The sequence below is a fragment of the Rhincodon typus genome, chromosome 13 (assembly GCF_021869965.1).
Source record: "Rhincodon typus isolate 14 chromosome 13, sRhiTyp1.1, whole genome shotgun sequence".
Classification (NCBI taxonomy): domain Eukaryota; kingdom Metazoa; phylum Chordata; class Chondrichthyes; order Orectolobiformes; family Rhincodontidae; genus Rhincodon; species Rhincodon typus.
In genome coordinates this window covers 70,696,564-70,718,379 of record NC_063344.1, presented here as the reverse complement: position 1 = coordinate 70,718,379, position 21,816 = coordinate 70,696,564, and the positions used below count along the sequence as shown (strand labels likewise).

Genomic DNA, 21,816 nt, shown 5'->3' with positions numbered 1-21,816 from the left:
GAAGCAGCTATATTGAGGTTTGGAGGTTTATTGGACTTGGGGTTGGGGGTGTTAGTATAGTGCTGTATTGGGATGGAGGGCAGTCATATTGGACTGGGGTGTTCATATTCGGCTGTGTCTTTTTATTGGACTTAGGGTGGGCTATATTATGTACACCAACTGTATTGATCTTTTGATCTGGGTGACATTTGCATTCACTGCCCTCTCTGTTTCCTTTGAGGGCATGCAGTGTAAACCATGAACATGATCAGAGGAGATGGGAGAGTTCTCCTGACCTCTATCAGGGATACTGGTGACTGCAATTTCTGAAGTCCAGATGTTGGCCATGTTGTTGCCAACTGAGTTGGAACCATGACGAGGATTCTGACAGGACAGATCCTGTAATGTTTAGCCATGTTCATTAGTAATCAGTGTGTTCAGTCTATTAGCTGCACTGAGATCTCACTCTGCTCTTAGCAATATTGAAGGTCAATCTTTTTAAGCATCAGTTTTTCAGATTATGGTCCAGACCCTGTTCCACATCATCAATGGATCATTGTCAGTCAGCTTTCAGTCACAGCAATCTTCATAGAACTATTGAATTCCTACAGTATAGAAGTAGGCCATTCATCCCATTGAGTCCACACTGACTCTCCGAAGAGCATCCTACCCACATCCACCTCCCCCCCACCCTCCACTGTAACCCTGCATTTCCCATGGCTAATCCACCTAGCCTGCACTTTTTGGACTGTGGGAGGAAACCAGAGCCCCCGGAGGAAACCTGCGCAGACATGGGGAGAACGTGCAAACTCCACACAGACAGTTGCCGAAGGGTGGAATCGAACTGGGTCCCTGGCATTTGTAAGATAGCAGTGTTAGCCACTGTGCTGCCCTAAGTGTAGGCTGTGGAATCCAAAGCACAAACAGATCAGCCATGATCTTGTTGAATGGTGGACCAGGCTTACGGGACTGAATGGCCTATTTCTGCTCCTATTCTATATGCGCACAAGAACTCTATTACACAGACGAAAGTTTAAAATATATAAATAAAGTAAATATTTTGAGAGGAAGTTTTTACAAGTCCCGCTGTGGTTGGTATGAGCTCAATAAAATCAATTTGAAAAACAACATGGGAATAAATAAGAAAGTAATGCTGCTGAACTGCAATACCACATTAAAGCTTGGATGATTTTAAGTATGGCAGCAGCTTGTTCGAATGTGACTTCTGTTTTACAATTGAGAGGAACTCAGTAATTCATATTCACTAGGCTAACAAGCAATTTGAGATTCTGACATCTGGAAAGTTGTGTAAAATCAAAAGTTTTGCAGAGTGTTCAGAAGAGGTTGAGAAGGGATATTTAAGCTGAGCTGCATTGGAAGCTGAGCTGCATTGGGAAGATCATTGTTCTGCAAAGTAATAGTCTGTACAGACCCAGAACATTCCAGTCTGCACCAAGGTAACAGTTGGCAGTGACAGTATTAATGTCCGTGCTTCACGATGTGAATGTGGTATTTCAGTGAATAGTGGCTGTTCTCCTGTCACCATATTCAAACTGTCCTTTGTGTGGATGCTTCTGTTTTCCAGATTCTTCTGCTATTTTTACACCAGATATTTCCCGCTTGTGTTTCAGCTTACTGCTGATGGAGAATGCTCTCTTCTTGAAAACATTTTCTCTTGTCACTTCATTACAGTCGAATTTCCTGCCTGGGTTGTAACTGAAAAGAAATGGAGACTTGAAGCTCATGAGTTTGCCCTGCTAATCCACAACAAATATTATATGTGCAAAGCTTCCAAACGGACACACACACACGGAATCCCTACAGTGTAAAAGGAGGCAATTCAACCCCTCGAGTCCACACTGACCTTCCAAAGAGCAGCATACCTACTCCATCCCTTTCACCCTGCATTCCCCATGGCTAATCCACTTGGCCTGCACACTGCGGAGCAAGTTAGCATGGCCATTCCATCTAAACTGCACATCTTTGGACTGTGGGAGGAAACCAGAACACCCAGACCTGGGGATAATATGCAAATTCCACACAGACAGTCCCCCATGGGTGGAATTGAACTCAGGTCCCTGGTGCTGTTGAGGCAGCAGTGGTAACCAATGAGCCAGCATAGCACCCCATGGTGCTGTGCACCCCCTCTCATAGACACAAAGGCACGCACACACAGCCATTGACACACCCACTGTCTTTCTCTCACACACACTCTCAAGCACACGCACTGTCTCTCACACTCATACATACAGACACACTCCCTCTCTCCTGCATTCACATTTACAAACACATGCACACAGACACTCAATCTGTCAACCCTCTCTCTCACACACACGCAAGTACTGACAAACTGACATACATATAAACATATACAGTCATGTGCACATTCTTTCCAACAAACCTGCATACATTCATCTGCATATACAGACATGCAAACAGGCACAGACACACTCTTTCATACACGCTGTAACACACACTGACCCAGACTTTTGTTCCCAAGTCATGCTGTAGGAGTAGGGAAATCTGCATCTTTTTTGAGAAACTCAACCAAATAGTGTGTTTCTTGTTCCTGGGGTGCGCGATGGAAATAAGCTGACCAGCTCTGAACAATGAGCAAAGGTAGTCACAGACGCCACTGTGTCCTGTGATTGAATGTGACATCATGGAAAATCCCCTAGCCTGTTAGAATCCTATACTGATTTAATGTCAACTCATGACAACCCAAATCAACCAATATCCACTATGGGCAGATTGCAAGAGCCGTATTGAGTTAAAATAAAATATAGGTATAAAAGGCTATTTCATAATTTATGGTAGTCTCATTCATGCTAAGGCATTTGGATAAGTACATGAGTAAAAAAGGTTTGAAGGGATATGGGTCAGGAGCAGGCAGGTGGGACTAGTTTAGTTTGGGATTATGTTCAAATGGACTGCTTGGACTGAAGGGCCTGTTTCTGTGCTGTATGACACTATGACTCTATGTAAGCTTGATTAAATCTACTAAAATACTTAATCCATTATAAATACAAACAGACTTGTGTTCTTAAGTCTAATCAAAGCACTAATTGTTCAATAAACGTTTTGAGCTACCAATCAAAGTATGGACCCAGGACTTCTTGCAGAGATAAGGTTACAATGTGGAAAACAACTAAACATAATAATGTAATGATGGATGTTAGGCATGACAAAGAGCTAATGTATTTGCTAGAACAGATGTTTTTCTGCTGTCTCTGAAAATAAAGGCCAAGAACTTCAAATAACTTTAGCTTCAGTTTTCTTTATCCTCTCGATACAGTTAGACTGATGTTTTAATTTCTGAAGGGAACAGAATTAAATAACCACAAATATGAGTTTCCTTTCTCGCATTTACACAGGCAAGTTGTGTTTCTTTTCTGTTATTTTAACGGACTGGGGATTTAAACAATGTCACAGTTTGACCATTTAATAGCTCGTATGTGCTCTTCACAAACATCCACAACTTTTCTCAAAATTGGCCTTGCTATAGTGAAAGTGAGGTCTGTTTGAACCCAGTGTTGAATTTTAATGATCCTGCAAAGTTATGGTTCCTGTCTTTGAGAATTATAATCCATCCTGCTTCCCTTTGTGGTAATTGATTATCAGTCCATCACGTAAACCAGCTTTCCATCCATTGACTCCCATCTGTACTTTCCGCTACCTCGGGAAAGCAGCTAATACAATCAAAGACCCCTCCCACCCCAGTTATACTCTCTTCCACCCTCTCCTGTCAGGCAGAAGATACAAAAGTTTGAAAATTCATACCAACAGATTCAAGAACAGCTTCCACCCCGCTGTTAAAAACCAGAGGGGCAACAGTTTTTACAGTTGTTCATGCGTGGAGTGAACTTGCCAGAGAATGTAGTGGATACAGGTACAGTTACAAAGTGTAAAAGACATTTGGATATGTACATGAGTAGGAAAGGTTTCAAGGAATATGGGCCAAACGCAAGCAGGTGAGATTAGTTTAGTTTGGGGATGTGGTCGGCATGGACTAGTTGGACTGAAGAGTCTGTTTCCATGCTGTATGACTCAATGTCCGATGTTATCAGATATTTGAATGGACCTCTCATACCTCAAAGTTGATCTTTCTCTGTACCTTTTGTAACACTGTATTCTGCATACTGTTCCATTATCCTGATGTACTTTTGCAAGGTATGGTTTGTCTGGATAGCTTGAGAAACAATACTTTTCCTGTATCTCAGTACATGTGACAGTAATAAATCAAGTCAAAACGTGGCTCCTTCCTCAAGCAAATTACTTAGCAACTAACTGCATAGTGCTCACAGCACTCGACAGAGTTAGGCTAAGGTGAGTGAAGCTGAAACAAACACAGAGAATGGAGAAGAAACTGGGCAGGTCTGGCACCATCTCAGAGTTAGCATTTAAAGTCTGGTATGACTCTTTAGACTCAAAGGGTGTGGAAAAATAGTTTTTTAAAATTGTTTTAGCAGAGTCAGAAACCCAGTGCAAAAGACAAAGGGGCTGTTAAAGGTGGAGAAAGAGATGAAGGTGTAAAGTGGGTGGTATTTTATAGGCAGTTTCCAGCCTTGAGATCTCATCATAGAGTTCTATAACTTCAGAAACCAACTGCATTATGTCTGTTCTCCATTTTTCTTACATTCTCCACCTGCTCTGTCTCCCAAATCCTTTTCCTGTTTGTAGGGAGGACCCATTCTCTCTATCTCCCACCATAATTTGCATCCACTTTACATCTCTTTTTCTTCTTCTCCAGCATAAACAACCTCTTTGTCTTTTGCACTGGGCCTCTGCCCCCATTATAAGTACATTTTTAAAAATTTCCACGACATTTCAGATATGAAGAAGAGTCATGTGGACTCTGCTTCTCTCTCCACAGGAGCTGCCAGATCTGTTGAGTTTCTCTTTCCCTGCGCCCCCCCCCCCCCCCCCACCCCCACTCCATTCTCTGTGTTTGTTTCAGTTTTCCATTGTCCATAGTAGAGTCATAGAGTCCTACAGCATGGAGACAGGCCCTTTGGCCCAAACTGGTCTGTGCTGACCAAAATATCCATCCACGTTAAGCCCATTTCCCTGCACTTGGCACATTTCCTTCAAAAATATTCATGTAGTTGTCCAAGTGCCTTTTAAATGTTGTTAATGTACCTGCCTCAACCACTTCCACTGCCAGCTCATTCCAGATGTGTACCAGCCTCTGTACAGAAAAGTTGCCCTTCAGGTTCCCATGTATTCTTTCCCCTCTTACCTTAAACTGATTCCCCCTTGTCCTTGATTCCCCACCCCTGGGAAAAAGACTTAGTGCATTCACCCTTTCCATGCCCCTCATCATCTTATACACTTCTTTAAGATCTCCCCTCAGTCTCCTACACTCTAAAACAAAGTCCTAGCTTGTCCAACCTCTCCTTATAACTCAGACCCTTGTGTCCTTGCACCATCCTTGTAAATTTCTTCTGCACTCTTTCCAGTTTAGTAACATCCTTCCTATAGCAAGGTGACCAAAAACTGAACACAATATTCCAAATGTGGCCTCACCAAGGTCCTGTACAACTGCATCATAACTTCCCAACTTCTGTACTCAATACTGTGACTGATGAAGGCCAGTGTGCCAAAAGCCTCTTCACTGCCCTGCCTGCCTGGGACTCCCCTTTCAGAGAACCGTGGAGAACTCCAAGGTCCCTCTCTTCCACTACACTCCTTAAGGCCCTACCATTCACCATGAAACACCTACCTTGATTTGACTTTCCAAAATGTAACACCTCACACTTATCTATGTCTTTGCCTTCATTTCGGTGAGTGAAGCTCATTGCTCAACTCCTGAAGGACAGTGGTGAAATGGATGGAAACAAAGTGAAGGGCTGGACAGTACTGGATAACGAATGTTCACATTTGTCACAGGAGCAGTGGTGAGAATGAGATCGGGTTAAAGGGAATTGCCTTCCAGAATTAAATAGCTTGTCTGTATGAGGTAGCAGAAGTTCCTCAGCAAAGGTTTCAGAGCATCAGGTACAGTGTTGGGAAAGATGCAGCCTTTGTTGGAAGGGGAGCTGACTGAAATTGACCATTGCATGCTTTCCCTCACACAGTTCAGACCTTCCCTTCTGATGTGCCTTCTCAAGTTGAAAACCCACTCGCTTACTGATAGGTTTATTCATTTTTCTGCAGCAAAACGATGGGCAGTTCACAGTCATCCAGCTGGTGGGAATGATGCGGGGCATTGCGGCTGGGATGAAATACCTGTCTGAGATGAACTACGTCCACCGTGACCTGGCTGCACGCAACATCCTGGTCAACAGCAACCTGGTGTGCAAGGTGTCAGACTTTGGTCTCTCACGTTACCTACAGGATGACACCTCAGACCCCACCTACACCAGCTCTCTGGTAAGTCCCAATTTCCCACTGTCTGCATTAACCGGGCTGATAGAACAGACCTCGGATTATGGTGACTTTCTCTTTTACTTCCATCAATCCTGTTCACTGGGTGAATATACTCCGCTGCATTCAGAAAAATACAAGCAAACCACACGGACAGTGTGAAAAGTGAATGAAAGAAAATAGGCAGGCAGAACATTGCCTGTGTACTTTCATTCCCCAGCTGTAGATAGCATTCACAACTGATCAAGGAAAGCAAATAGGGGACTTCTAGGCATTTTCAATGTCTTTGTTGGACATAGTGGCATGGTGTCTCAGTGTCTCAGTGGTTAGCACTGCTGCCTCACAGCACCAGAGGCCTGGGTTCGATTCCACTCTCAAGCAATTGTCTGAGCGGAGTTTGTACATTCTCCCTGTGTCTGCGTGGGTTTCTGCCAGGTGCTCCGGCTTCATCCCACAATCCAAAGATGTGCAGGCTAGGTGGATTGGCCATGCTAAATTACCCGTAGTATCCAAGGGTGTTTGGGTTAGACAAGGGGAATGAGTCAGGGTGGATGCTCTTTGGAGGGGCAGTGTGGACTGGTTGGGCTGTATGGCCTGTTTCCATACTGATTAGTTCATTATTGTATTTTGGTGCGACTGTCTGGGGGACAAGTTTTTTTTTGATCTCTGAGATCAATGTCAATGATCCCCCAAATTTCTATTCAAGAAGTTTAGGGGAGAGGGGGAGTGAGGGGAGGTTCTATTCTTCAATCAACATAACGTTAAAAAAAAATTTATCTTATCATTATGGAACCGATGTGTGCGGTTTGGTTACCATGTTTCTTACCATATGACAACTACACTTCATAGAATCATAGAAACCCTGCAGTGTGGAAGCAGGCCATTTGGCCCATTGAGCCCACACTGACCCTCCAAAGAGCATCCCACCCAATCTTGGCATTTCCCACCTAACACTGGACACAATGGGCAACTTAGCATGGCCAGCCCATCTAGCCTGCATAGGCTTTGGACTATGGGAGGAAACCCACACAGACATGGAGATGACAGCACAGTGGCTCAATGGTTAGCACTACTGCCTCACAGCGCCAGGGACCTGGGTTCAATTCCACCTTCGCCTGTCTGTGTGGAGTTTGCACATTCTCCCTGTGTCTGCGTGGTCCTCTCTGGGTGCTCTGGTTTCCTCCCACAGTCTAAAGATGTGCAGGCTAGGTGGATTGGCCATGCTAACTTGCCTGTAGTGTTCAGGGATGGGCTGGTGTGGACTTGTTGGGCCGAGGGGCCTGTTTTCACACTGTAGGGATTCTATGATCTGGTCAGAACATGCAAGCTCCACACAGACAGTTACCCAAAGGTGGACTGAACCCAGTCCCTGTTGCTATGAGGTAACAGTGTTAACTGCTGTGCCACCCATGACTTTAAAGTGCTTTGGGATGCCCTGAAGTCATGAAAGGTGTCACAAAAATGCATCATTAACCTCCCCCACTCGCTGCCGCCGAAACTTTTGTACTATACTGATATCTTGAAGTTCTTATGCACAGAAGTCTAATAATCTCCCTGAGGTGCTGACATTGTCCAAATCCAGGCAGTTTACGCAAGGGATCTTGCTTTTGTCTAATGTGTTCTGGCTTTCCATTGTGTTTTCAGCCAGCCCCTTTTATTATTAAAGATAATTTCCCAAATTATTCATTACAGGGTAATGTTTCTGATTAGACCTCAATCACTTATATTTTCAATTTTTATTTGCTGACTCTTTGCTGAAACTCATTTGGATATCAACATCTGTAAAATCTGCCATGAACCTCCACAATCAAGTGGCATTTTTGAAAATATAATTACCTTTGGGTTTTGCTGGAAAGGAAGTACTGGCAGAGTGGTATCATTGCTGGACTGTTAATCCAGAGACCCAGGTAACGTTCTGGGGACCTGGGTTCGAATCCCGCCATGGCAGATGGTAGAATTTAAATTCAATAAATATCTGGAATTAAGAGTCCAATGGTGACCATGAATCTGTTGCCCATTGTCAGGAAAAACCCATCTGCTTCACTAATGTCCTTTAGAGAAGGAAACTGCCATCCTGACCTGGTCTGGCCCACATGTGACTCCAGACCCACAGCAATGTGGTTGACTCATAACTGCCCTCTGGGCAATTAGGGATGGGCAATAAATGCTGTCAAGCCAGTGAAGCACTCATCCTGTGAATAAATAAAAAACAATCTGTGATATGTTTAAGTAATCTGGTGCAGTTTCATCAATATGAAATAGGTTTATCACAAGAAATAATTATTTTTTAATCCCCAATTGTGGGTGAAAATGACTTTGAAAAGCTGTCCAAGACAGTGGGTTTTGTTAGTGTACATTTTCAATATCCGAGATAATTCGAAATAATGTATTTCAATGTTTTTCTAAGGTGTCTATTACTATTCATCTTCCTCAATTTAAGATGCTCTTCGAAGCTCTGCCATTGGGCTGAGTGAAACAGAAACATTACAATGGTGATTCATTTAATTTGGGGGCTCTGCAGTCTTGTGGGCAAGACTGTGTCCTGTCAAAATTCTAGAGCTCCCTTCCGAACACCGTACGGAGTTATAGAGGTCTACAGCACAGAAAGCCCATCAAAACTGTATCAGTCAAAAACAACCATCTAACTATTCAAATCCTATTTACCAGCCTTGGAATCATCAGTGACCATCTAAGTACTTCTTAAATGTTGAGGGTTTCTGCCTCCATCTCCCTTACAGGCAGTGAGTTCCAACATCCCACTGGCCTCTGGGTGAGAGAATTTTTCCCGTCCAAGCCTTCTGCCCCTTACCTTGAAATAATGCCTCCAGTTATTGATCCATCCACCATCCCTTCCTATCCACCCTGTCTATGTCCCTTATTCGTAGAGTCATAGAACCCCTACAGTGTGGAAGCAGGCCATTTGGCCCATCGAGTCCACACCGACTCTCTAAAAAGCATCTCACCCAGATCCACCCCCTACCCTGTCCCTGTAACCCTGCATTTTCCATGGCTAATCCCCTCATTTTATACATCTCCACCATGGACTGAACCAGTTCAAGGTGGTGGTTCGTTGCCACCTTCACAAGGGAAGCCAGGAATGAGTGGTAAAAGTTGACCTGGCCAACAAATCCTGCTCCCCATGAATAAACAAAAAAAAGCCAAAAAGTAGAATGTAGAGGTTGCAACTACACAGAAAAGCTGAAACGGGCAGCATAGATGTGGAAGCTAGACATTAACATAGTTGTTAAGTAGAAGCTAGATAAGTACATGATGGGGAAACAAAATGAAGGATATATTGAGAAATTTTAGATGAAGGATATATTGTGAAAGGAGAGGTATATTTCTTTTCTTCAAGAAGCAGGATCATTTTATTAATGTGCAGCCAATATGCAATGCTAACCACATCATTACTCCTGAAAACACCTCTCATGCTAAAAAACATCATGCCTCATTTGTTCATCGGTGCTTTACAATCCTGTTTTTTTTGTTGTGTCTAAGCAATTGATGGGGATGGGCGATAACCTCCCCAGCTTTTATTCTGGCAGCTCTGCAGTATCCAAGCTCAGGAACAGAGAACAGGGAAAGTGCTAGCGTATTGGTAATGCTGCTGGACTAGGAATTCAGAACCCCAGGCTAACATTCTGGTGACATGTCTTTGAATACCACCATGGTAGGCAGTGAAATTTGAATTCTGTAAAAATTGCCCAGAACTAAAAGCTAGCCCAATGGTGACTGTGTAACCAGTGCTGATTGTCGTAAAGCCCCTCTCGTTCACTAAATGTGATTCAGGGAAGAAAACTGCTGGCCTTCACATGACTCTAAACTCATAACAATGTGGTTGATTCTTAACTGGAATTAGGGATTGGACAATAAATGCCAGCCTGGCCAGTCATGCCCATGCCCGATGAATTTTAGACAGGTTGAAGTGCTGGGAGCCAGTTACAGTGGATTTGGCACATACAAGTGCGCAGACTGGTAATGTTATTTTCTCCATAGTTACCAACAAATGTTCACCAGTCTTTCAGTCGAGACTTTAAAACCTCTCAGATCTGCTCAGATCCTACCATTGCTTTATGCAGACTTGTGTGTGTTTTTTTTTTGCTGTTGCACATCTGAAATTTAGTAAATTTCCAACAGAGGTTAGCTCTAAAATGGATGAATTTGTTACTCTGCGACCTCAATAATGCAGCAAGATGTCAAAAGATAAAGTCATGGATAATTCAACCAATCAAGTCAGTTACAGCTTTCAGTTAGGTCATTGCTGATGTGACCTCCCAAGTTATTGACTTGCCTTTCCTCAGTATCTCTCAATAACTTTACTGATTGATAAAAAAACTGTGAGTGACTGCTCTAAGAATTCGAATTTGCATCCATTTCCTAGTCTTTAAGTTTTATGTGGTTCTGGATCCAGGTGTAAACCATTCTGAGTTATTGAATAATCCACCTGTGTATTCAGTGCAGGGAGAAAAACTCTTTAAAAACACATTGCAATTATTTAGTGTATTTAACATATTAAAAGGAAGTTGGAGAGTTACAAATAGTGTAGCACATTGAGACTCATAAGATAACAAAAATGTTAACAAAAATCTAACTCATCAAAGAGGCCTTTTAAAGAGTATCTTAAAAGAGGTGAAGGAGGTAGAGTAAGAGAGAAATTTTTACTGCTGCCATACTTACATCATTCCACATTCAAACCTGATGTTGAAATCACAACGTCCTGAAGCAGATTTTTATTTGAAAGTATGACTTATTCAAACTCTTCAAAATTTCTTTGCTTAATGCATGCCACCAGGATGCCTCAGAGTCAGCTCGGCTTCCGGATGGAGAAACGGCAGGACTGCCATTTGTACAGGATTGGTGCAAAGGCAGATCAATCAATGGACTGATCTGTTTTGAAGGAAGATCCAGACAAATAACACACACACTGTCACAGGCACGTTCGACTCTCCACACAGACATGCACATACACTAGGTGTGTTTACCAATTGCGTCAGACAGTGATATAAACTGAACACCTCTGTCTGGTGTGAAGAAATGACAGTGAGCAGTCAAGTGAGTCTGGGTGTCAGTCCTCATATAATAGGAGAGGTTGGCTTTGCTGATTTGATGCATACCAATGTCAGCGAGTGACAGTGATTTAAGTATTGTCGCCCGCAAGAGAAACAGAGAGGGAGCAGAACACATCCGTTCAACAGTTTTCCTTCTCCCTGTTTTGTTCAGTTGAAATGGAAGGGGCTGACCACATTTAACAATTACTTAAGTACTGAATGGTAAAGCAATTACTTCTAAGACTGGGGAAACAAATAGGAGGCTGGAAGAGCACAGCAAGCCAGGCAGCATCTGGAGTAAAGGAGCAGTCAACATTTCAGGTGTAATCCTTTTTCAGGACTCAACGTTTCAGGTATAACCCTTCTTCAGGATTTCTAAGGCTACATTAGACAGAAGTGTTATTATTAGGTATGGCAATTTGTATAGTCCAGTACGTGTTGATAACTAACAGTGTTAAGGTCACCTTTGCCCAGTGCAGTGGTAATTGGGGAAGGCTGTTATATCTCTTACCCAAGAGTCAGTAACAAATAGGCCCTGGTCAGGTTTGGTTCAGTTTGGGTTCAGAGTGACATTTGGCCCCATTTGTCACTACAGCACCTTATCAATCTGTCGCTATAGGATTGCCACTAGAGTCTCTAACCTCATTTGCATGATGAATGGCTTTCTCACCGGATCATTGCCAGGACTGTACTCTGAATCTGTGCTTGCTTTGAGCCATTGTTGTAAAGACTCTTCGCTGCATGTAGGAGAGGAAAACACCACTTCCTTACCATGGGCTGTATTCAGACCAGGTTCCTGCAGGGAATTGGACTCATTCTTTACCATCACTAGGGATGGACAATGTATTTTTGCCAATCTAACAAAGCCTATATACCCTGAATGAATTAAAACAAACAAATTCCCTTCCTAATTATGGTGTAAATGAACTTTGATAATGTACCTTTCTGGTTAGTGTTAGCGAAGGGCAGAGACAAGCTAAGAACAAGCATTGAGTTACCAAGCCCATGAATAAACCAGTAATGACAATTCTCTGTCTACTAGAGATGGGGCACAAGGAGCTTCAACAAGCCGACAGTCTTACATAGTCCCACTCTAAGGCTTGAGCACAAAAATCTAGGTTGAAACTCCAATGCAGTATGGGAGAATGCTATGCAGTTGCAAGTATCATCATTTCAATAAGATGTCAAACTGATGCATTGTCTTGCTGCTGAGGTGGAGATGAAAGATCACATGGTGCTGTTTTGAAGAGAAAAGAACCTTGCCCTGGTATTCTGACTTCTGTTTATCTCTTGATCTGTGAGATTCTATGCCACAGAAAACAGATGAGGCCAAAACATTGAACATTTTCAAGAAAGAGATCAATGTTGTTAGGGCTAAAGGGATCAAAGGGTATAGGGAGAAAGTGGGAACAAGGCACTGAGTTGGATGATCAGTTATGATCGTAATGAATGATGGAGCAGGCTCAAAGGGTTGAATTGGCTGTTTTTCTATGTTTCTTCTGTGACTTCACAGAAACTGATTATCTGGTCATTATCATGTTGCTGATATTGTTTGTGGGAGCTTCAGTGTGTGCATTTTTTTATATTTCTGGCATTACAACAGCACTGTATAGGCTGTAAAGGACTTTGAGACATCTTGTGTTTCTGTAAAACATTATATAAATGCGAACCTTCCTTTTTTCACCCCCATCAAATGTTCTCATTTTAATCAACCTACGAGACCAAGATAAATGACCTGAGGTGTAGTGCCCAGACTTTAATATAGCACAACAGATGAGAGCTAACAATGGTTGTGGATCACTTCCACCCCTTCGTACTCCAACCCTTGTGATAAAGGCAAATGTTTCTTTAGTCATTCTTGTTTTGGGGCAACCTTCTCCCCATCCCATGCCTAGCACAGGGACAACGAGACCCGTTACCGTGATCCCAATATCCTCAATATCTTTCATGGTTCAGATCCATACATTAAAGCCAGGCCAGTCTTGCTTTGTTAAACTCAATGGCCCACTCGAACTTTCAGGGAATCTACTGCAACTAATTTTAATATACCGCATAGAGTAATCTACTTTAAAGCTTAGTTAAGTAGGGTTTACTGCCCTTGCAGCAAGAGCCATCACATAGCTACAACACCCTTAAACTGTGAGTCCATTTGGCTTTCATGTTGCACAAAAGAGCTGCCTATGTCAATTTGTTTGTCATTTGGGAGACTCTGCTTTCAAGCTCCGTATAATGATTACTTAAAGCAAATTCCAGTGAGTATTTTGTGAATTCGCTTGTAAATTTGTTACATAGTAATGAATGTAAAGGGACTTTGTGTATATTTATTTTCTACAGAGTCTGTATTTTTAATGAGTGCAATGTGTTCAGCTCTAATGTTTGTGAGCTCTGTGAGATGCTGGCACTCTGGTTTTATCCGCTGTCCCGATTCTGAGAATGGAAATAATAACATTCCTTGAAGCAAGTGGAGAACTGCCCATGATGTTGGACTTTGATAAAACAAACAAAGGCAGGACTTATACAGTTCATGGTATGGCCCTGGATGGTGTTGAACAGAGGGATCTAGTTGCATCACAGGTAGACAGGCCAGTTAAGAAGGCATTTAGCACACTTGCTTTCATTGCTCAGACCTTTTGAGTGTACGATTTGGGATGTCATGTTGCAATTGTACAGGACATCAGTGAGGCCACCTTTGGAGTACTGTGTACAATTCTGGTTGCCCTGCTATAAGAAAGATATTATTACACTGCAGAGAATTCAGAAAAGATTTACCAGGATGTTTGCCAGGACTGGAGGGTTTGAGTTATAGGGATAGGCTGAATAGGCTGGGACTTTTTTCGCTGGAGCTTGGCAGGTTGAGGGGGTGACCTTTCAGAGTTTTATAAAATCACGAGGGACATAGATGAGGTGAATAACAAAGGTCTTTTCCCCAAGGTGGGGGACTTCAAAACTAGGAGGTATATTTTTAAGATGAGAGGAGAAAGATTTGAAATGAACCTGAGGGGCACTTTTTTCACACAGAGTGGTTCATATGTGGAATGAGCTGCCAGAGGAAGTGATAGATGCAGATATGGTTACAACATTTAAAAAAAATTGTGGACAGGTACATGAATAGAAAAGGTTTGGTGGAATATGGGCCAAATGCAAAAAAGTGGGACTAGTTTAGTTTGGCAAACATGGTTGGCATGGACTAGTTGAACCAAAGGGTCTGTTTCCGTGCTGTATGAGTCTATGACTCTATGATAGAAGCCAGCTCTTATCTGCATGAAGAATTGCCACTAAAGGACCTTGTCAGTGCCAGGGCTGTTCTAGTTTTCTGGGTTGTACACAAAAAAATGAAAGAAAGAAGGATGGACATTCAGGTAACAGCCTTGGCTCTGTGATTGTCCTCTGTGTGTCAGAAATTTTTTTTTCCTTCATTCATTCACAGGATGTGGATGTTACTGGCTAGGCCAACATTTATTGCCCATCCCTAATTGCCCAGAGGGCAGTTAAGAGTCAACTACATTGCTGTGGGTCTGGAGTCACATGTAGGCCAGACCAGGTAAGGATGGCAGCCTTCTTCCCTAAAGGACATTAGTGAACCAGATGGGTTTTTCCCAACAATCGACAATGGATTCACAGTCATCATTAGATTCTTAATTCCAGATATTTATTGAATTTAAATTGAACCATCTGCCTTCCAAACTCTGGTCCCCATAACATTATCTGAGTCTCTGGATTAACAGTCCAGCGATAATACCACTAGGCCATCGCCTCCCCATTGTAGGTTCAAGCCCATTTTCAGGATTAAAGCACATAACATTGGCTGACTTTCCAGGACGGTAATCAGTCATTCTACCATTGGCAGCCATACCTGCAGTACTTGATTTTAAGCTTTGGAATTCCCTTGTCAAATCTCCTGTCTCTGTACCATTCTCTTTTCCTTGGAAGATGCTCCTTGAAACATCAATAGAATTGCACATTGTGTACTCCTGATCTCTCTGACGGATGGTAAAGGCCATGACAATGTACTATTCAATTCAGGTTCAAACAACAATGAAATTTATTCACAAATAGAATTAAACAGATGCAAGTTTTAAAACAACAGGCTTAACTAGTTGTGGTACATCATTTCATTGTGGAATCTGACTCAGAGCATAAAGGCAATGAAAGATAACAGTTCTCAGTAATATTCCACTATTTCTGTGATTAAGAAAATAGGATGAGCACTTGTGAAACATCTTTCTGAGTCCTCGAACGGATGGCACAGTGGCTCAGTGGTTAGCACTGCTGCCTCACAGCTCCTGGGACCCGGGTTAGATTCTACCCTTGGGCAACTGTGTGGAGTTTGCACGTTCTCCCCGTGTCTGCGTGGGTTTCCTCCTGGTACTCCAGTTTCCTCCCACAGTCCAAAGATGTGCAGGTTCAGTGGATTGGCCATGCTAAATTGCCCACAGTGTGCAGAGAGGTGCAGGCTAGGTGGATTAGTCATGGGAAATGCAGGATTACAGGGATAGCATAGTGGGTCTGTGTGGGATGCTCTTTGGAGGTTTTGTTTAACTTGATGGGCCGAATGGCCTACTCCCACACTGTAGTGGGGTGCTTTATGTAGTTGAAGTGAATGGTCGGACAATCAGCCTGATAATATCTTCCTTATTTGATAAAACTGGTAAACAAGATGAAAGATAAAGTAACTGCACAAGTAAAAATAGCAATTAAAATTGACCTTAAATTTACAGTGTGCAGGGAATAGTCTGTTGTCAGTTCAGTAACTTTAGCTTTTGGACAATAAACTCACCCAGGTTCGAATATCTATTGCTAATTGGACAGCCTTCCCTGAATGATGTAACCAACTTGTCTGTAGAATCCTTGAAAATCTAAATCAGGAAAATTTACATTTCATATCAGGAAAGGTGTAGATTCAGATATACTTCTTTAAGTGAGGTTAGAGATATCAGACAAACAAAGGTCACCCAAAATTGCAGCAGTTAAATGGCTGGATAAGCACTTCATATCCTCCCCCCACTCCGTCCCCACTACACACACTGAGGAATAGACAGCTCTGTCAGACCCAAAGACAAGACAGTTTGAGCTGTATTTTCTCAACAAGATATGGCATTAAGTAGAGATTTTTCTTATATAGTCCAAATTGGCACAACATTGTTGGGGAGACTAGGCTGATGGAGTTATAGAGGTCCCTGGTGTAAACAAGCTGGATTAACATCGTTTGGAATAGTGTTGCTAATCTGGACTGCTACAGCATTGTGTTTGGATTGCCTTTTAATTCAGCTCCTCAGGCACTGGTTGATTCAGTGATTCTGTTCAGCTAATTCCCCTGACAGTGCCTAAAGCAAATATTTAAATTACTTCTTAGAAAGATGAATTGACATAGACAGAAATAAACAAGAGGATATTGGAAGCTGATAAAAATTCTTGGGCATTCATATTTTTCAAAAGGCTGCACACTGCCTCTTTACCCTCCAAATGCCAAGCAACACAATGTGAAATTTCTCTCAAATTTACAAGCCAGTGGCATCAATAAACCTTGCCACCTTTTTAATCCTGTTCAGTCATTGGGATTTTAATTACTTTGTACTGGCTGGCAGTGTGAAAGTCAAACCTCTGCAATGAGATGGCACCTCAGATACACAACCATTTGCGTCTGTCAGTTGAGTGTGTTTATAAAATGGTCTGAAAGGGTTAATAAGCACCACATAACTTTGATTATGTCATGAGGACTGGATGGTGAGTAACTAAGATTCTTGAGGGAGTCAGGCCCAATGTCCTTCTAACCATTATCATAATGATGTATATCCTGCCTAAGTAACGTGTAAGTAGTTGCAGAGATGCAAGCAACTCATCTTCTTTGTGACAAGTGGCACTTTGAGTTAGACCTGTCCTCAACCACACAGACCCTGGAGAAATGTATACCAAGAAGGTATTGGTGGCAGCGCATTCAATTTGGTAAATAATTTCTGAAGAAGGGTCCCGACCCGAAACATCAGCTTTCCTGCTCCTCTGATGCTGCCTGGCCTGCTGAGTTCCTCCAGCTCCACACTGTGTTATCTCTGACTCCAGGATTGGCAGTTCTTACTATCTCATTCAGTTTGGAGTTTAGTCTCACCATGCAACATGGTGATAGGAGCAGTTTAAAACTGAGGCCCCATGCTGATCAGGAGGACGTTGTAGGGTAATGATTGCTGCACAATTTTACTTGAGCAGGAATGCAAATAGACTATTTACAATGATCATCTATTTTATGCACTGTTCAATTTTCCATTCCAATGAAGATCATCCAAAGTACTTTTGAAGTATAGTCACTGTTGCAATGTAAGAAACATAGCAGCCAATTTGAACACGGCAAGATCCCACAGACAGCAATGAAAAGATGATATTGAATAAGGCATAATTATTTGCCTGGACACCAGGGAGAATACCCCTGTCCATTGAATTGGATCTTTTCCACTCATGCATAAGGTAAACAGAACTTCACTTTAATATCTCATCCCAAGATTTAGTACCTGTACCAGTGCAGCACTCCAACAGTACTGCAGTGGAGTGTCAGCCTAGATCTTATGCTCAAGAAGAGACAAGAGGCAAAGAGCTGAAAGTGCTACGACTGACAAAACCAAGGAGATGGAGGAGCTTACTGCATGAATTCCGCCTCACGTCCTCAGCAATGAGTAAAAATAAGGCATCACCAGTAAAGCTCACAGATGTGATAATTATGGGCCCTTTTTAATTTCATAAGTCCTCACATCAGAGGAACTGATGCTTTGACTCAAATATCACGGCCCAGAATCCAGCCTGTTTCAACATCCTAACCTATCATCTGATTAACATTTTAAACAAAATTAAAACTGAGATAGCAGTTGTCCAAAAAATAATTCTTTCAGCGAAAAAGAAAGAACACGGCAAATATTAAATGCACAGTGAGCCAATAACAAGCAGAACCCTGACATTTAAGCTGACTTGATATTAAGGGTGACTGAAACAAGGATGATTTGAAATGTTCTCCATAGTTAATACATTGTAATGAGGGTGTATAACTTAGGAAACCTGACTGGAAAGGAACTTTGTTTATTGTTGAACATCAAAATAGCGGCACTATTGTGGCATACATAGGCTAGAGTGGAATTTGGTCCTGATTATAGCAATGGCACTGGCAACAGTGAAATGCGCCTGGGGCCATCACTTCATTGAACTGGGAACCCCAAAGCCCAATGGGGAGGGGGTTTGGTGGCAGAGGGTTGGTTGTAACATACTCTAATCATTTATGGAGAACTGCCTCTGTGCCTTGCCTGTGTTTTTGTAGTAAAATCCCTCCAATTATAACTAAGAGATTATCTCTCTCTAATGGAGAGATGGATCTATGGTCATTTGTGGATTATAACTAATGACCATGTTCTCACCCTCTGTGATAACTTCTAAAGTCCTATGAGGAATCATTAATTAATCTCCCTGTGGAGCTCATTGAGTATGAATTCCCTTAGTATCAGGCAATGGCATGCCAATCTGGAACTGATCACATGAGCCATTTATAAAGCAGACCCAATCTTCTGGGACAGTGCTAAAGTACTTCTGTGCCAGGAGACCTGGATTCAAATCCTACCTGCTTCAGAGGTGTGTAATGGCATCACTGAACAGGGTGTACATAGCATGGCCAAACTTTTAAAGCATTAGATTATGGCTTCCATCTCTGCAGAGGTGTGGTCTGCTGAAATAAAGCAGACAAAACTGGTGGTGGTCAGTAGGTTAAAGATAAAATAAACAAAAATATGGTCACGGTGATTTTGGTAGTGGGAAGATTGCTCAGTTGTATGTGATAAGCCTTCTGGGTGAAAAAAAAAGAGGACCCAGGGATAGGTCTGCAGAACCTCCTGTCCCAGGCTGGGACTAGCCTATTTATGCCACATGTAGTGCCTCTATTTTGATGTTCAACAATAAACAATATTCCTTTCCAGTCAGGTTTCCTAAGCTATGCACCTTCATTACAATGTATTAACCAATGGAGAACATTTCATATACATTATCAAACCAATGGGAATTTCACTGCCGTTGAAATTTGAGTGGGTTCTGTGATTCATTCTGCACATTTACTTGTTTGGAGAGTGGATGAAGATTTGCCCCATTGCCATTCACTGAAGCCATGAATACAAGAGGTTCCAGAGAGTCCATTGTATGAAACAAAATGTAAGATCCTGTTTTGTTAGGGGCTTGGATCTAACTCTCATTTAGAATTTTTTAAGGAAAGTGGAATTTAGTTCTGTTTGGCAGACCATAGACAGGGACTGCTTGTAAATATCACACTCACTTTGTCAATTAGATTCTTCCACCTTCACTTTCATTTTGCCCAGTCTAGATCACTCTAGACCACACAGTTAACTTCAAGTTTATTTTTGATAATATGTTTGATTCTGTTCCTTGTTCCTTTATCTATGTAATTCACATGTGTCCTATGTGTGGGGAAAAAAAATCATTCTTGCCATCTACTCACAAGCATTTCAAATGTTGAGGAGAACACTGGCTTTGAGTGACTCAGAAATGCCAGCATTACTGTGTTGTGGAGTGGTGTTGAGGTCATACAGAAAGAGGTGAGTCTGCTGTCACACTCCTAAACAGGTACCTTTTATGAACTATATGCAGAGTTATGTTGAAGAAGAGAGTTAGTTCGCTCAGTTGGCTGGATGGCTGTTTTGCGATGCTGACAGCATGCGTTCAATTTGCACACCAGCTGGGGTTAACATGAAGGGCTGTCCTCCTCAGTCTCACTCCTTACCTGAGGTGAGGTGTCTCTCTCTGATGGAGGAGCAGTCTTACAGTCCTCTTGGACTATGGCAACTTTACATTTACCTTACATGGGAGAGAATAATTTAATCATTATCCTACAATTATTCATTCCATTGAAAAAGGAATGCTGTCCACATAGACTTTGTAAATATGTTACCAATTCTTAAAAGGACATGTGGTCAGAATTATTGACACATTCCTCAGTTATACAAGCTCTAACTCTCAAGCGTTGTTATTAACTTCTTTCTGCTGTGAAGGCGGAACCACATTATATAATTGTTAATACTGGCCCTCTCAAGGCATTCTAAACTTTGTGACTTATGGGCGGCCCTCTTGACATCAGAACACTTTACAAAATGAAGAATTTGCATTTTGTTCCTTGCATTGCAGTGCAAACATAAATCACACACTTCTTGCTTTTGATTTCTGTATCCCTGCATCTTAGCGTTCCAGATGGTGGACGATTCTGGAATGTGGTTAGACTCAGAAGCCAGTCATCAGGATGCAGTCCCGTAAGCAGTGTCTGACAGCACATACGGGGCACAGCTGAATATTCCCCATCACTGAGCTATACAGCTGGCATTACAAGTAGTGAAGGATATGCCATCCATATTAGATTAGAGTCCTTGGTATCAGTCTACCTCGACACAGCTGGCATCACTCAGATACCTTTCAACCTGACAGGCTAATTTTTAACTCCAACCTGACACAAAAACACGTGTTACACTATAAAAGCCACAATATCATTCTGTGTTTCAAAAGTGTGATTGACAACATGATGAAGGAAATATTAATCAACAGTTACTTTCTAACACAGTGGCACATGTTGAGAGTGCAGCCTTTCTTGTCTTAGATTTCCATTGTCAAATCACACCTTCCATCAGGCTAATTATTAAGAACACACCGTTGTCCTTTTGAAATGATTTTGGACAGCAGGTTCTTTCTCCACATATTTCACAACCTAATCAACTCAGGATCTTGGCCATCACTGGGTTTAATTACCACAGACATGAAGGCACAGACTCGTGTTACCAAACTCTTTCTCCCTGTAGTGTTTCACATTACTGAAGGGGACAAAGGATCCTCATGGAAACCATTAACCAGCGTGTTGCGGAACAGCAGGCAGACTCTTGAAGTCTTGAAGCCTTTTAATTTGCATGGGACCTTGTGTTTACCCATAATTCATGACAGATTATTCCTGATCTGAATCTGCTGCAGTGAAGGTATGAACATTAATCCCCCTCATCTGAGTCTCATGTCTTAGATGCATTGTGCCAGTCAGTAACTGCTCAGAATGGCTTCCAGCATGAAATGGAACATTATCAGCCCAGATTAACTGCTCGCTGTTGTCATGTATTGGCGGTTTTATATCCCACAATTGCATTCACTCTTTAGCTTAGTTTCGGCTCACTATGAGCAATGCCAGGAGCGATCTGCTAGTGAATCTGCTAAACCGATACTGGCAAATGATTAAGGTTGCAAACGAGCCAATAGATGGGAAAGGCCATCAAAAATATACTTGAGATGCATCCAGTTTTAACCTTTTGAAGTAAAACTGAATGTCACAAACCACATGTACCTTTATGGTGGCACGGTAGCTCAGTGGTTAGCATAATGCCAGAGACCTGGGTTCAGTTCCAACCTCAAGCGACTG

General features: G+C 42.2%; 1 protein-coding gene across 2 annotated transcripts in view; it reads left to right on the top strand.

The window, feature by feature from the left end:
* The window catches only part of LOC109915386 (ephrin type-B receptor 1), a 442,994-nt gene that overhangs the window by 384,865 nt on the left and 36,313 nt on the right, over positions 1–21,816 (top strand). For both annotated transcript variants that reach the window (XM_048604552.1, XM_048604551.1), the window contains exon 12: positions 6,136–6,351. In XM_048604552.1, coding sequence (XP_048460509.1) covers positions 6,136–6,351 — 216 coding nt within the window. The remainder of the gene's footprint in view (positions 1–6,135; positions 6,352–21,816) is intronic.